General features: G+C 42.1%; 1 protein-coding gene across 2 annotated transcripts in view; it reads right to left on the bottom strand.

Moving 5' to 3' along the window:
* The window catches only part of CHSY3 (chondroitin sulfate synthase 3), a 252,663-nt gene that overhangs the window by 18,624 nt on the left and 216,566 nt on the right, over positions 1 to 17,473 (bottom strand). Inside the window, exon 3 of one of the 2 annotated variants that reach the window (XM_090038509.1) lies at positions 13,206 to 13,283. The exons of the other annotated variant lie outside the window; for it this stretch is intronic. Coding sequence (XP_089894635.1) covers positions 13,206 to 13,283 — 78 coding nt within the window. The remainder of the gene's footprint in view (positions 1 to 13,205; positions 13,284 to 17,473) is intronic. 2 annotated transcript variants of the gene reach the window in all.

The following is a 17,473-nucleotide window of genomic DNA, read 5'->3' as shown; positions in this document are numbered from 1 at the left end:
GGTCACATTTTGCCATTTACAGTACTGAGAGTTTTGTCTGTGCATACTATTTGAGCACTATACAGAGAGTCCTAACTATATTTCTTTAGGTTGAAAAGTAAAATCTAATTAAAATTTTAATCTGCGTTGTACATGAGCTACTTTGTCAAATAGATTTACATCTCAGTGTTACCCTGTAATGATGCAATATATTCAGTGGAGTTCTTCCTTAACTGACTTCAGTCATAAATCTTGATTTTTGTGCAACTGATATGATAATTCAAATGTGGAGAAAAATGAGTATACCTATCACTATTTCTAATTCATGGTACTGGAATGCAAAATAACTTCTTCACAACTATGAGACAACCATACAGTAAGCTGGACTATTTCACATTAATAACTCTTTTCTATCCAATTAAGAGGGAAAGCTTGAAACTAGTTTGGAACAAGAAAAAAGAAGATTAAATAAAGGCTTTTTTTTGTATTTAGCAGTAATCAACTACTAATCACTGGTTACATAACAAGGAAAAACTCTACATACATCAATGGAATTAATTATTGGAACAAACAACTGCTTAGCTAGAGATCTTCAGATTGTAAACTTAAGGGTCAGCAAGTCTGTCTAGATATCTGAATATAAATTAATCTTTCAGTGAAAAATTCTGGTGAAACTTAAAATTCTCAATCTTAATGACACTTTGCTTTTGGCTTGCCCCATAAGATGATTTTCGCACAAAATGAAAACCACCTTTGAAAATGTATGACAAAAATGTAATTTAGGGATATATTTGCAGAAAATTTAACAAGGAGGAAATTAAATGGCCTTCCTTTAGCTTTCAGAAAGTCTCTCTCTTTATTTGAAAGCTTTATATAGTTAACTATGTTTATGTAGCCTCTGGATCAAGAAATTTCTATTAATCAGTGTAGACAGTGTCATGTTTATTTATTACATTTTAAATAATTATAAAAGGACGCCGCTCAAGAGCCTCAGACACTAACACAAAATTAATACAGTAATATCTTAACAGCATTATGGGACTCATTTGAATGGGAACTCAGTCAAGTAACCACACACAGAAATTTCTACAGTCTTTTCGTGGTTGGAAAAGTTTCTAAGGGATTTTACCAAACACTCCGTCAAATGCTTCTTTTTCAACTTGCTTGGGAGGCCATGAAAACCAGAGCACATTAGACCAATCAAAGTGTTTATATAAGGTATGTTACATTAACAGTCACTTCCTTGATATACTATGCATTTGGGAAAAAATACATCTTGGAGATGAAAATCTATGAGAAATTACACATTTTTTCTATGCAAATCAATTACCAAACAATATTCTGCCCTTTCACTTCACTCAGAATAGACAATCTTAGAGATTTCCAGGTTTTAGGGGTTTTTCTTTCCTTTCCTCCTCCTCCTTTCTTTGCTTCCTTTATTCTTTCCACTTTAGCAAATAATAAGGTCTAAGCAGAAATTATTGTGCTCTCCTCCTTAATCTATTAAAGCTTCTAGAATACCTTCATTCTCAGTCAACCAAGCACTTTTAAAACCTTAAACATTAAAACTTTTTCCTGAATGTCAATGCCAGTAGATCTAAAACTATATAGCACTGGTATCAATCCAGGTGAAAATATCCATTACACACCATGCGAAGAAGAAAATGAATCATCTTGTATGAAAGAACAAGCCCTTCTTGCTAGGTTCAAGGAAACCATCAGGGCCTCATAAATAGGAAATTAGAAATAAACCAATAACAACCAATGAATGTATGCATGACTTATGAATTCTGATTAATGTTATGAAGCTAGTATGCAGTTGAAAATTACTAAATTATGAAATGTCTCTATTTCAATGTGAATTCATCTTTGCTGAGAAAACCTTTGGCCTGTCCACAGGTCAGGGTACAATCAAGTGTATTAACTGCAGTGTCTATGCTTTGATTGAACAATGTGTAAACTAAGAAACTGCCTAAGTAGGAGACCAATTTGATATAGGATGAGAGTTCACATTACAGTTAGACTACATTAAAAGCACTTAAAACTTAAAAGATGATCACACATTAAGGCTTATTAACAAGTGCTAAATGCCCTGTATTTGTTATGCCACTTCAGGTGACGATTATCCTTGAGCTGGGCTATGTAGCTCAAATTAACTTAATTTTTAGGTGTTCACCTGAGACAAAAATCACCAATTTGCAGTCCTCCAGCATCTCAGGATGCACTGCTTCTAGCTGAACTAGCTGTCATCCAGCTGGGAACAGCCAGCCAACAGGTGGGTGTGGATGGGGGAGTGGGGACAGAGGAAACAGGGGTTAAGGGGGGCAGGGGGCTGAGGAGAAGGGAGAAGGAGACAGGATTGGAGAGGGGAAGAGGAAGGAGAAGAAGAGAGGGGAGTGGGTGAATGAGGAACCCTGGATCAGCTGCTCTCTCTGCCCCCCGAATTGTCTCCTGACATCCAAGTCACCCTCCTCCACCTCCATATTGGTCCTCTGCCAGCCCATTTGCCCCTCTGACCCCCATCAGCCTCTCCAGCCCCAGATTATTGCCCTGCTACCCTGAACAGCCCAAAATCAGTGGAGTCACTGGAGGGGGTTTCCTCCTTTGTGCCTGCTTCTTGGGTCTCTGCAAACTATGCCAATCCTACATGCCTAGATCCAGCCCCTGCTGGGCCACACACCTGAAGGAAGGTGCGGGGGGAGGGGAGGGGGGGAGCAGAGAAAGGACCTGCTGGGCAACTTCAGGGCCCAGTAGGGGCTGAATACAGAGATGGCACAGGCTGCAAGAAGCCTGGGATCATGCAGGGAGGAAGATTCCTGTCTCCTCTTCTCCTCTGCTACCACTGCCACTGCTGCTCTCAGGCTTACTGGGGTGGCAGGGTTGCAATATGGGTGTGGGGGAGCAATCTGGGAGTGGAAGAGCCAATTGGGGGGGGTAGCGGGAGGATCCTGGAGCCATTGGGGGCAACAGGGCAATTTGGGATTCAGAGGGGGCAATCCAAGCAGCAAAGTGAGCCCTTTCCCCCCACTCCCTGACCTATACCATAACTACAGAACCAGTGAGCAGGTCAGACATGGCGCAAACTTGCAGCCCCTAGCTACACCTCTAACAGCACATCTGAGCAGTGCACAGTAGAGAGGGTATTAACCCCAAACATGTAACAGATCCTGAGCACTTGTTAAACTTAACACAGACTAACTTTCCTTAGATTTAGCACCTGCTAAATCTAATGTGTAATCTCATCCACAGATTCTTTAAAAGGTGGTGGTAAAGGACAGAGTGGAAATTCCCCAAGCAAGACAAAGGGAAAGAGGTAATGAAGCAGGGTTTTACTCACAGAAGGAGAACAGGAGAAGCCTCATAGAAACAAAAAGTAGAAGAAAAGATGAAATGGGCATACTTTCAAAGTAGGGGGAGAGAGTGTCAGAGATGACAATGTCCAAGAAAAGAAGCCAAAACTGAAAGGCCTGGATAACACAAAATAGAACATGAACTGCATGACCCCAGAAGACCTGACTCTGTCCCAAATAATGACTCTGGTAAGGAAACAAAGGCAAGAAAATACATGTAGGGTTTATTATTTTCGTATAGATCTATGAATTACTGGTAGCATTAGGTAAAGTTTAGTGGTGCTTTCACAAGTTGTGTGCACAACATGCATCTGTTTACAGGTATCACATATCATGAAGACATAAACTTAGCAAGAATACCTGCATGGCTGAAAATCTGGGAAAGCACATGTTTAAGGTGCAGGAGAGTCTGAGAATCAAAGTTAGGTCATTGGGAACAAGAAGGGTTTCAGCCATTAGGAGGAATGCTAGATAGAGGATCTTTATATCCCAAGAGTGCCTAGGATTCTAAGCAATGATCTCTGCTCCTGTTCTGGAAGCTCCAAGAACGCTAGGTCCAATAAAATGAGACTGAAAACATGCAAGTCTGATAAGTCTCCAAACAGGGAGTTTGATCGCATCTATTCTACCTACTGACAGTTAGGTAAGAATAAATATATCAAATAAATTGGTACTTTGTCCTTGCCAATATTCTGATTATTCTGTGGGTGGTTTTTTCCTTAGGTATATACAAAAATAGAAATAAAAAGAAACATAAAGTGCTTTCAATCGGCAATTATTTAATTGGGAAAATCACTAATAAATACTGAAATAGAAACGATTTTTTGAGAAATGGAACTGGCTGCAAAAACACTCCAACTCCAATATTTGAATAAAACCCATAACCATTATTAAACATCTACATTTTGATTTCTCTAGAGGCACACAGATGCATACAGTTTTGCTTTCTTTACTGTTCAACAGCTGTGATTTTTTTTTTGCAAGTTAAAAAGCTTCTAGCTTACCACCACAAAATACGCTTTGAAAAAACAGCTGTTCCACTCCTTAAAAGAAACCCATAATAGAACAATTTAACTATCAAGAGAAAATTCAATATAACGGGCATAATTAACTAAAAGATAAAGAATCTGTGTTCTAGCATTGATTTCCAAGCCTAGGGCACCTCCAGAGGCTGATCCTATTCCAGTCTGTGGAAGCACATGGATCTCCCATTCTGTAATAGTCACCCTTGTGCAACTCAAAAGCATGGAGGGAGTTGCTTACAGGCAGACAATGGGAACCATCATGCATTGTACCTGAACTGGGGTTACACATTATGCACCTCTGCCATCAGAGGATCCATTCCTGCTTCTGAAGAGATGCTTATATGAGTGACAGAGGAGGACAACAACTCACCCACATTTTGCTCACTAGAACACATGCTCAGGAACTGTACAGTCTGGCTTGTAGACCCATAGTGGATGTCTGAACCCACATCTCACCTCCCATGGAGGTAGAAGGACAGCAAGCTAAAGAAAACATGACTCTGTAACCAAGTATATCAGGACATCCTTCAGAAGGGAAGGAGCCTGATTTCTGTTCCCAGCTCCTATGATGTTAATGCATTTTGTATTACATTTCTGAACTAGATAAAATAAACACGATCTCCCACTTGAGCAAGCGTCCTAGCTACCAGGTTACTGCACAAAAGTTTGTGGATCTGCCCTCCTTGCCATACTTTTGGTAATACAGAAATCTTGGCTAGGGACAGACATTAAAAAAGCCAGAGCCTGAACTGATTCAACCTTTGCAGGTTAGTCTAACTTGCCTAGGTTGAACTGGTTTCTAACAGGAAAAACATGCTCTCTGGACTGGGACAATGTGGGCACATGTCTGCAGTTGCTCAGGCCAGGTGCAGGGGACACTAGAGCCGGCCCTCAGCTTCAGGGAAGCTGTGCTGGCAGGGCGCAGTGAACTCAGACTGAACTGACCAGAGAGTGGTTTAATTCCTCCTCCCTGTACCACCAGCAGGGACCCGACCGAGGTCTACCTGCACTCCCCCCTGCACTGCAGCAGAATCTGCTGCAGTGCAGGGGGGAGTGTGGGTAGACCTGTCAAAAGCCAAAGGCTGAATCGATTCTGTAGCAAAACCCCCAGTTTTTCTTTTATTTATTTATTTTAAAATGCATCCCCCCCTCCCCAACCATTTCTGACTTTTTCTCTCCCTCCCTATTCCCTATAGATAAGTATAAGTAAGCTAAGATGTAGGATAACCTTTAACATTTTATTTTAGGAAGTAAGTTTTATTTTTCTCTCCCCTCTTTGTAAATAAGTTCACTGCTATTTTGACATCGATACTATTTTATAAGTGATAATTATTATGTTTGTACTGCTTTTATATTGTGTGATTACTGTTTTAGGCCTAAATATGTAAGTTAGCGTAAGTCATGTCAAGTTTCCATTTTGTATTCAAGACTCCATCTTGTGTTGTCTGCCTGGGCATCCCCTGTGTTGCAACTGTATGATTCATGTACCCCTCCCATGTAAATTGGTTCCCGGATGAATGAGAGTGATAGGGAATGATCAAAATACAATGGTAGCAGGCCTCTACTGAATGGCCTGTAACAACCAGGCCATCACCTTGCATTGATTCATCCAGGAACCACAGACTTCACCCAGAAACAGAACCCAGCATTTGAAAGACAAAAGACCCTGCAGAACCAGCAACTCTACCGTTGTACCCCACCATTACAGACACCCGAAACTGCACATCCCTGCATGCAGCACGCATGCTCAGTACACCAGGGGCTGACCCTTGCCTGGGCATGCCTCCTGTCACTAGGGTCACACAAGGTCTGCCCCTATAAAAAGACAGACCTAGTGGGACGCCCTCTCCATCTGGACCAGCACCATGCCACACCACCTATCCACCCAGAGGCCCTGCTGGCAACCCTCCTCTGGACAACACCTACTGGATAAGGACCCCTTTCTAGCCTGGATAGGTAACTATCACCCCCCACCCCCCCCCCGCCCACCTTCTTCAACCAAGGACTTGGACTCTGCTTCTCTTCCCTACCTGGACTCCAGCCCTTCCACTGAGTCTCTTTCTCCTGCTGCCATTGTGAGTGTGTATGTGCATGCGTGTGTGAACCAATAACTTCATGGGGCTGTTTAGTGTGTTGTCTGTTTAATAAAACTGTTATTTGGATCCCTAAGTTGGGATTTGCTTTACTATGGTTTGGTCCTGCTCCAATCTCTGCTCCTTGCCCCTCTAACTTCTCTCTCATTTCTCCCTCTCCAGCTTCTGGCTCACTGCCATCTCCAACACCTGCCCTGAGCTCTTCTCTGCCTCCAACCCCCCTGTTTCTTTGCCACTGTCTTATCCCCTCTGCCTTTTCCTTTTCCCCTGAGCAACAAGGTTTCTGCCTCAGTTTCTTTCCTGGCTGTCTCCTCCTTGCCACTACTTATCTGTCCCCCTCCTTCCCCAATATCTCAGCTGTTTGCCTCGGTTTCCAGCCCCAGTCTACCTTAAGTAAACCCAAGCCTCAGTTCCTCAGCCAGCTCTCTGTAGTCCACTGGTTCTAATCCTGGTTCTGGCAACTTTCACTCTCTACACTTTAACTCTCTCTCTCTTACCTGAACCTTCCCGCAAGTATCACAGGTACCCCGAGCACACACATATACACCATACCATTCAAGTTAGGAACTTACCTGTGTGTATGAGTAGGTGGGTTGTATGTGTGTGAACTGGTGAGTGAGTGTGTGTATGTCATTGTGTGCATGATATATGAATTAGTTATCCGTGTCTAACTTTTGGGGTGTATAGTGTATGTGCTTGAATTGGTGATAGATATGCATGTGCCTAGGCTGGTTTGGATGTGTATGTGCCTGAGCTGGTAGCGTGTATGTGTACGCACCTTATTGATTTGCGTGTTTGTATACATGCAATTGTGTCACACCCTCCTGTCTAACACCACATTGAGATCCTGAGAGTTGGCCTGACCCCACAGGGCAACATTTTAATCTTTTCAGGTGAGTCTAAACTGTGTAAACCAACAAGGAAGTAAATAGACATTCCCTTTTCATTCTGGAAATGCAGCCACGTGCCTCCAGTGGCCCAGGCCAGAAGCCAGGGAATGCTAGAGCAAGCCTCCCTCCTTGGCTGAAGCAGAAAGCTTGGGCCAAGGCTAGCCCACCCACTCTGAAAGGGGGGCTTGTAGGGGAAGTGGAAAGCATCCTGGGATACTGGGGAACTGTGAATTAACTTGAATTTGGAGGGCATCTCGGACAGATGCAAAGTTAACTGGGACAGTTAACTTAAATCAGTTAAGTCTAATACTACATCCATCCAAGTTTATTTTAAAACAGTTTGGGCCATTTTAAAAGTAGTTTATGTGCACTGAACTTCTGCTGTGTTACAGACTTGAATTGGTTTCTTATCATTTATACTGCTTTATGTGTAATTTCTGTCCTTAGCCTAAGAGACCTAGCAGCTCAGATGGACACATTTTAATGTTGCACGTGCCCAGATCAAAGTATTTCAATTTGATTTGACCAACATAGTTCAGACAGCCTGAAACATAACAAAATATATTTTTCCCCAACCAGCTGTCATTTGGACTCTAATTTAGATATGAAATGTATATATATATTTTATATATATACAAAAATGTGATCTAGGTAAAGTGAGTTATGCATATCTTATTTTTTCTCTTATAATATGAAAAAAGGAAATTCAGTGAAATTTGAAATTCAGTAAATCAAAATCTTAGAAGCGGAATTATATTATTGCACAGGGCGTTATTAACCTACTGAACTCAGAACTACTAAATATTATTGAGGCTAAGAGCTTAGTAGGATTCTAAAAAAAATTGAGCATTTATACAGGTAACAAGGACATCCAAAAAAGACATTAAGAGGGACATAAACCTCCCTTGCTTCAGGGAAGGAGCAATTATAATTGATGAGTGTTAAAGGGAAACTTCCTTACGGGCAAGTAATTCAATACTAGGCCATTTCATGGTTCTCAGTGTGACCTAGTACAAATGAAGATCAAGCCCACCAGATTTAACCCTTGTGAGTCTTTCCAGAGAAAGAGGAAAAACAAATGTAGTTAAGTAAACAAGGGTTTGAATACTTTAAAACTAACTTCTGCCATAAAAGTGTTGATTTATTAGCACTCCAAAACAAGATTCTTAGTATCCATTGACCATGTAACAATTTAAATAAGAACTATGTTGTATTTTTAACTTGATGCATCCTCAGATTAAACAAATCTCAGAATATATAGTTTAAAATCTTGTTCAACTATCACAAAAATGGAAGAGCTGAAAACCACAGAGGAGCACATGTTCTTTACTTCTATTATAGGCTCTGCCAATTAAATATTCCAGCCTTCTAGGCAGGTTAATCTTTAAGGCTAGGGACAGACATTCAAAAAGCCTGAGCTGAATTCAATCTTTGCAAGTTAGTCTAACTTGGCTAGGTTAAACCAGTTTGTAACCATAAATACATCCCCTCTGGACTGAAAAATGCAGGCATACACCTACAGTGGCTCAGGTTAGAAGCCGGGGGGGAGTTAGAGCAGTCCTCCCTTTCCTTCCATAGCACTGAGCTCAGGGGGGCATGGCCAGGCCCTGACAGGGTGATCTGATTAGGGAGTGGTTCCCCCACCCCTTCTAACCAGCCCAGCAGGGAATTGATAGCACAGTGCTTATCACCCCATTAAGAAAACAGCAGAGGAACATTACAAGCTACCTGTTCATTCTGCCTTTGTCCTGACTGCCACAGCACAGTCTGTAGCCAGCATGTGGTCTGCTAGCTAATGATGAGAGGTCTGTGTAAACCAGAGGGGATGGGGATCCCTGCTTAGAAGGGAGGGGGGAGAACAGAAGCCAGGCAGATGCCTGCAGTCTCTTCTGGAGCTGCAGCCAAGGAGCAGAGGGGAGAGGCCAGCCCTGCTGTGGAGCATAGAGCCCCACCCAACCCAGAGAGCATGCTGAGGTAGTCTGATTTCACTTAAACCAGCAAGGGGTCTGGGACAATAAACCAGTTTGATCCAAATCAGTTAAGTCTGATACTACTTTTAACCAGGTTTATCTCAAAATGGTTTCAGCCACTTTAAAACTAGTTATGTGCACTGAACATCTGTTCTGTTACAGGTTTAAACCAGGTTTTGATCACTTAAACTGGTTTATATGTAATGTCTGTCCCTAGCCTAACAGATCATGGGAGTCGTTTATACGTGGTGCACATGGCATAAGAAATTAACTCTTTCAGTTGGCATAGAAACCTTTTAACGATACAAAATTAACTTTCCCTAGAGGAATCAGAACAGTCACAGAAGTTCTATATGAGGCAAAGGAAAAAAATCAGCTTAGCAAGATTTCTTTTTATACTTATCTACCCCCATGGTATACAGTTTGTTCAGTGTTAACTGGTGGTCTACACAATAGGCTAGATTTAATCTTAGATTTAATTTTCTTACATTCACACTGCACTCCACCATTACTTAGCTGAAGCATTGAACAGCATGATCTCCTTATCAAGCTAGCCTGCTTTTCTTTCATTGTCAGAGAAAGAGAAAAAAATAGATGTTCGAATTAAGATCTCAGTCCTTATAGTGTACTCAGGGAGGTTAAGTAGAGTGTCTTTCCAACTGATTTTATTAACAATAAAGTTTTATGATAAATGATGAACATCCTCAGAGCTAAACATCCAATTAAAATAACATAAGCATGGCAGGATGTCTGTTATAATTTGCTTTTCTTAGAAGAAATCCTAAGTATATCGCCATTATACTTTTCCACTTGCATAGTTATGTTTTTGTTATTGGATGGGATGAAAACACAGCATTAATTAACATAGATGTAGTCTTAAAACATTACTGAGCATTCATCTTACACACAAAATAAAAAAAATCCAAAATTACTTGAATTACATATTTCAAGGGGACTGAAAATATTACATTGGACAACAGCTATTCATCTTTCTAATATATTAAAATATCCTTAACAGGATATTGGGAATTGTTTCACTGTTAGATTTGTGAATTGGCTCGTGCTGACTAGTAGAAAGAGTAAATCTCTCAGGCACAGTACAGTAGCTTAAAACCTATTTGACGTTGCCTCAGGCATCTTTAAATCTACAGGGTAACAATATTTTTTCTAGTGTAGAGTAATAAACTTATATAATACATGAAGTGTTGTTAGCTTCATGGTGCTCCTTATTTCAGGTTTTTAAACTCATTAATCTCCCCTTCCCCCCCAAAATAAGAAAAAACCCAAACCCCTGAATATTCATTGGTTCCTCAGTGATAATTGCTCACAGTTAATTTGCAAACACAGAAAGAGAGTGTACCTAAGAATGTTATTAGTCATTAACTCATTAAAGCACAAAACTCTATATGCCCTTTATCTCACATAACATTAGATTACATTAACCTTTATGCCAACTATTGCCAAAGGAAAGCAATATAATAAATATGAATATATGCACTGTGGAATTAAGGAAATTAATACAAAGGGAGAAGTACAGTGGGATACAGACAACAGTTATATTTATAACAAAAGACAATGAGAAATATTAAAGAGCAACTAGAATTCATTGCAAAAAATTAAAAGAAGGTATTGGATTTTGGATGAGTAAACTGGCTCATCGAAATGAACCACAATTCAAATTCCATAGGCCCAAGCTCTGTCTCCACGCCCCCCCCAGAGGTTCAAAAAAATTTTTAGTTTATTTGAATTTTCTTCTCACTATAGAAGAATTACAATACACTAGCACTAGAATGTACTATAGAGAGAGGACAAAGCACTAGAATGTACTATAGAAAGACTACAAAGTTAGGGCTATTTCTATAGATTAGCACTTTATCTTTTTAATAACATCCAGAATGCTGTAAGGATGACCCTTCTGGCCACACTGATAGGTTTGTTTCTTTACGACATCCAAATTACTGTTATACAAGAAAGAGGTACAGGCTTCTCTGATACAATTCCCAGTAGTTTCTGGTCAGGTCCCCCAAAACTATTTGAGATATATTTAATATAATACCAGACAGATTATCCACATTCATCTTCCCAAACGTTTCACTATTTGAGGGTTATTGGTTTTTGTGCTGCAGTTGGGTACAAAAGTTGCCATCAAGAGTTAAGCCTCATTTCTTCTGAATGAGATCTAATTTAATACACAAAAAATGGGTGTAATAAAAGAGAAGGAGGGAGAGACAGGAAAATAGTAACAATGAGATTTAGTAAGATGAGGTAATTGTATACAAAACCTGCAAACTGCAGTCAATTACAGTTGTTCATAATAGTGCTCCCCACCACTCAAATTTTACATATAATCTTTTTTGATGGGGAAGTTGCAAATGGACCCCTTCATTTTGAATGAGATGGTTTAAACCAGGAATCAGCAATGTGTAGCTTGTGGGCCAAATCCAGCCCACCAAGTGATTTTATCTGGGCTATAAATTTGAAATGTCAGGGTCATCAGGTTGCAGAGGAAGCAATGGTAATAGCTAGGTCAAAAGTAGTGTCCCAGCTTTGGACCAAGCTGTGTTTGACCTGCCATTCCTAAAACCCTGGCTTAAAAAGGATAGTCTTGCTTTGAGCAAGGGTTGGATTAGGGATGCTGACAGATGTTCAAGCCCCCATTTTAACTCATGGCGCTTTACATAAAGCACCATGACTTAGAGTGCCCCGCATCCCAACCCAACAGATGGCTCCAATCCATCTCCCCCTCCCCCCCTACCTCCAGCTTAGGCCAGGCAAACCCTAGCCAGCAGCTTGCTCCTGCTGTCTTCCCCCTCCTCCTCCCCTTCCTACTGACAGCCCCAGGGGTGGGGTTGGGTTGCATCAGCCCAGCCCCAATCATGCAACAAATCAACCTTAGGAAACACAAGTTCCCTAAGGCACTCTAAAGCTGAGCACCTTCACCTGCTACCTCACTTAAGGACAGTAATTTTTTTCTGCAGTCAGACACTTTAAAAGTGCTCTGCAGCCATGCACGTATCACAGTATGGTTTTAAAGCACTTTCAGGGGGCTGATCATGTGAAAAATGTAACCTAGTCTGTGCCCAAGATAACTTTTGGAAGTCTCTTACAACCCTATTTTCCTATTACTCTAAATAAGTTTACTTTCAATGCTGAGTAGGACCTTCGGATTCATTTTTAATAACATGTTTAAAAGAAATCCTATCAGCAGCTTGCTTCTTTCAGCAAGACTGTAACATTTACTGCATTTATGTCTCATAAAAAATGTTCAGATAGCAAGGTGAGAGCTTCAGCCTCCATTCAGTTTCATAGTTTCATAGTTTCATAGTAGCTAGAGTCGGAAGGGACCTAGGTAGATCATCTAGTCCGACCCCCTGCCTTAGCAGGAAAGAGCACCGGGGTCAGATGACCCCGGCAAGGTGCTCATCTAACTTCCTTTTAAAAATCCCCAGGCTAGGAGCCTGCACCACTTCCCCTGGAAGCTGGTTCCAGGCCCTAGCCACCCTGACTGTGAAGTAGCGCCTCCTAATATCTAATCTAAACTTACCCTCCGCCAGTTTGTGACCGTTATTCCTGGTCACTCCTGGCAGCGCACGGGGGAACAGGGACTCCCCCAATACCTGCTGATCCCCCCTGACCAGTTTGTAGCAGGCCACAAGGTCCCCCCTTAGCCTTCTCTTGTGGAGGCTAAACAGGTTCAGGTCCCGTAGCCTATCCTCATAAGGCCTGCCCTGCTGACCCCTGATCATACGAGTGGCCCTCCTCTGAACTCTTTCCATATTGTCCACGTCCCTCTTGAAGTGTGGCGCCCAGAACTGGACGGGATGAGAATAAGATGGGGTTTAACACTGATAAGTGCAAGGTGTTGCACATGGGGAGGAAGAACCGGCACCACACTTACAGGTTGGGGAACTCTCCTCTTGCCAGCACGGAGACGGAAAAGGATCTTGGAGTCGTCATTGTTCTTATTATTTTCTCTCTGAGAAAAAACAAAGCTTTAGGTCATGTCTATACCACCTCACTACAGAACCTGGAACTCCTAACACTTCTGTCTTGGTTCAAGGATCCAATTATATCATTATAGATTCATAGATTGTTAGGGGATGGAAGGAACCTTGTAGATCATCGGGTCCAGTCCTACTGCAGTAGGCAGGAAAAGAAACTGGGGTTAAGTGACCCCCACAAGGTGACTGTCCAGTCTCCTTTTGAAGATTTCCAGGGTAGGTGACTGGAGGGAGCTTATTCCACAGTCTGGACACCCTGACTGTGAAGGAGTTTTTCCTGGAATTGAGCCTAAAGTGGCCTTCCAGAAGTTTGTATCCATTGCTCCTGGTCTTCCCCCAGGGTGCCCTGGTGAACAGTTGTTCACTGAGTTCTTGATATATTCCCCTGATGTAGTGGCAAGCTGCTACCAAGTCTCCTTTCAGCCTTCCCTTCTGTAGGCTGAACAGGTCCGAGTCCCTCAGCCTCTCCTTGTGTGGGTCATCTCGCAAGTCACTTATATGGGTAGCTCTTCTCTGCGCCCTCTCAAGATTTTCACATCCTTGGTGAGGTATGGTGCCCAGAACTGGATGCAGTACTCCACCTGTTGTCTCACCAGTGCAGAGTGCAGTGGAAGTATCACTTCTTTAGTTTTGCATGAGATGTAACAGTTAATGCATGTCAGCATGTTGTTTGCCTTGTTGGCTACACCATTGCACTGCCGGCTCATGTTCATGCAATGGTTGATCACTACCCCTAGGTCCCTTTCAACCGTGGTGCAAGTCAAATTGTTGCCACTGAACCCATAGGTATGTTGGGGATTGTTAGGGATTAGTGCAATACTGTGGCAAAAAAAAACTACCAGATTTACTCAAATCCAAGATGCATTTTTTTTTCCCAGTTCAACATGGGGGGACAGAGGAAGGAAGCCTCCTCTTGGATTCAAGCACCAGAGCCAGAGATGGGGTTGGAGCCAGAGCTGGGTGGCACATTAAGACTTGTGCAGTGGGGGAGGGTGTGCATGGTGGGGGGAAGCACAGGAGAGATGGTATGGTGTGTAGTCTGGGGGGAGCATAGAAAAGAGAGTGCAATGCACCTGTAGGGGCCCATGGTGGGCATTGTGCTAGGGGTGGGGGAACTTGCAGGTGAGACTGCACGGTGTGTGATCCATGGTAAGAATGAGGTACACTGTGAACTGGTAGGGGAGTTATTGTATCTCTGGCCCAACCCTGACTGAGGGCCAGAGCTGGAGCTATTGCTACTGCAGCTTCTGCCTGACCAGGGCTAGAGCTACCATATGCTCCATGACCTGGGCCAAAGCCAGAGCTACTGTGTAGGGTAAGCAGCAGCAGGAGGGGACAGGCACTGGTGGGAACAAGTAGCAGGGAAGGGGCGGAAAGCAGGAGTTGCAAGTATCAGGTGGAAGGACAAGTAACAGGGGAAGCAAGACCATGTCCTCTAGTAATCACATCGTACTATTTTATTAATCAGAATATCACGTAACACCAAGTCAAATGCCTTATGAGAACTTCAGCATGTTAAAAGACAATATGTTTTTTTTCTTGTAGAAAGAAATGGAGCCTGGGGGGTGATCACCACAGACATGGAGAACTGCAATATCCCAAAGTAACTGAGCAAAGCTGATGTTTACACTAAATCACACTTATAGGAGGGCCAATTTATGGAAGTGAGAAAAAATGGTACTTTATCTGATTCAAAACAGGATGGCCTACGTCCATCCAGCAAAACCTACATAAGAACTGTGATGATGTTTCCTTTTTCTTATAAACGGTAAAGGACAGCTCACATGTATAGAAGTCATAGTACATCCATACAACTTATCCAAGAAGAGTTGTGTACAATTTCATGATAAATTAAAAGGACAACAGTCCTAGAAACTAAAATAACTCCTGAAATAAACCCTATTTTTCAGTTCTAATGTGAATAAAACTATGAGCTTACACAAATAGTAATCAGCTGTCTTATTTCAAATCTTGGTCTATTCTCTCTCTCTGCAGTCAATTCAATTGCCAAATACATTTTTTTCTAATAAACACTACCAGCAGTAGTTTCTTTTGAAAGATTTACATTAAAGGATTATGTATGCTTGGGAATGGCAATACTTAGCATAGCAATAATTTCTTAAAATACCAAGACTATGAAAGTTCTGTGTCCTTTATCTTCCAGTAACACATGCTTCTAAAGTTCCAAAGCTAAGATAGTTATGTATTTACTCAAATATAAGATGACCTGAATATAAGACAACCCCCTAATAGTTTCTATATACAGAAAATTTATAAATGTTATAATTTTCCAGGTATAGAATCTAAGTATTGGAGGCTTGACTTGAACCTCCCTCCCCATCCTCAAACACACACTGCTACAGCAGGGAAAGTAATAGCTGGGCGGGGACGAGGGAATAGCCCTCTTGCCCTGCCCACTTCTTCCCCCTACAGCTTCCTAGCTCCCCCTAGTATCTGCCCCCTCCCTCCACTCCTGCCAGTCTTTTCCTCTTCCTCCTTGCTTCCCAGTTTCTGCCTTCCCCCCAACTTCCCAGTCACTGTCCTCCTCCACCCCACCCCAAATCTCCAGTCTCTGCTTCTTCCCCTATGCCCCCCTTATTGTCAGATGCTTCCCCAACTGCTCCATCCCAGAGTATATAGAAGTTCAGACCAGTTTAAGCAGGAACTGGGCTGTCCCTGACAGTAAGAGGGGGGAGGGAGGGGGAGGGGTGCATAGGGAGACAGAAGTTACAGAAGACAAGCAGGCCCCCCAGTATGGGGAGTTGCTATGGGTCTGACTCCAACCTGGGCTCAAGGCCAGAGTCAGAGCTGCAGGAGCCATGTACCCCCCAGCTTTGTATAGGAATATAAGATGAGATGCTTTCCCCTCCTGTGATGATGGGGGGAGGAATCTCACCTTATATTCGTAAATACGAATATAGCAACCACTAATGTTGCATGTAGTTAATTTGTAAAGGAAAAATAATAACCTCTGCTACTTTTGATTTATGTGTTTCCATATTTGGTAGCTATTAAGAAGCTGTTATACATTAATGGTTTTCAATCACTACCAACCAGAATTATAGTCACACTGATGACCTAAGACTGCTTAATAACTCATTAACAATCAAAGGAGACATACAATCCCTCACAAGTGAGCACTTAAAGTTTTCTCACTTGTCTAAATTATGAAGCATGGAAATTATGCCACTTCTATACCTATTTCTAACTGACAAACCTACCACTTATGTGTTTGAGAATTTATACTGCTTTTCTTATTCCTTTAGCTCAGAAGCAGAAAAGAACATTTTTATTCTTTTAGGCTTGGGATGTTTGCATTTGTAGAGATGGGCTCTTGATCATTCATTGATTTAAAAATATTCAAATTAGAACTCATACCTGATCATCACATACAAAGCATTTAACAAAAGTTTAAAAATATTTCTAATGAGATATCAATACTTCCTTTGCCTCCTTCAGATAACTTTTACTCTAGAATCTTCTATACTTTCAAGTAATAACTATGGTTATGTTTAAGTACCAGTAATGTGATATTGTGTAAAAGTAGTACAGGGGAATAGAGAATCAGAGCCACTGTCTGCAGGAATGAGGGAAATACATCCGATGAGCATTTTCTCAGGCAAAGGTACAATGTATATTTATGAACAAATCATTGATTCCTTTGTTAAAGCAATTTTAAAACAACATTTTAACAGGCATTAACAGTTACATGTAATAGTTTAACACAGTGGTACTCAACCTTTTGGGCCCATGGGCCAGATAGGTAACAGGAAGTCAGTCCACAAGCCAGAGTTGGCTCTAGGCCTCGCACCACCTTCTCTCTGGCCCAAGTACTGGTAATGGACAATGGGTGCACTGTGCTGCCCCTTCTATCCTCTATGTGCCAGTATTGGGTGCTGGGGCTCTGGCACTTCCCCCGCCCCATCCCCTTTGTGCTGGAATTGGGTTCTTGTGTAGAGGCTTTGCTTCCTCTCATCCTCAACATGTTGTAATTGGGGTGCTGGGCCTGATGCTGCCCTCATCCAGCCCTGCATGCCATGGTCTGGTACCATGTCCAGCATGCAGGGTCTGGGTCTTCCCATGGACCTGGAAATTCAGCAGTGCCTGCTGCCCAATTGCCACATTTCTGGACCCATGGGGAGCCTTACAGGGGCCAGATGACATG

Source organism: Crocodylus siamensis, chromosome 3 (assembly GCF_052110815.1).
Source record: "Crocodylus siamensis isolate JL-2025a chromosome 3, ASM5211081v1, whole genome shotgun sequence".
NCBI classification, from domain to species: Eukaryota; Metazoa; Chordata; order Crocodylia; family Crocodylidae; genus Crocodylus; species Crocodylus siamensis.
This window is presented reverse-complemented; position numbering and strand designations above follow the sequence as displayed.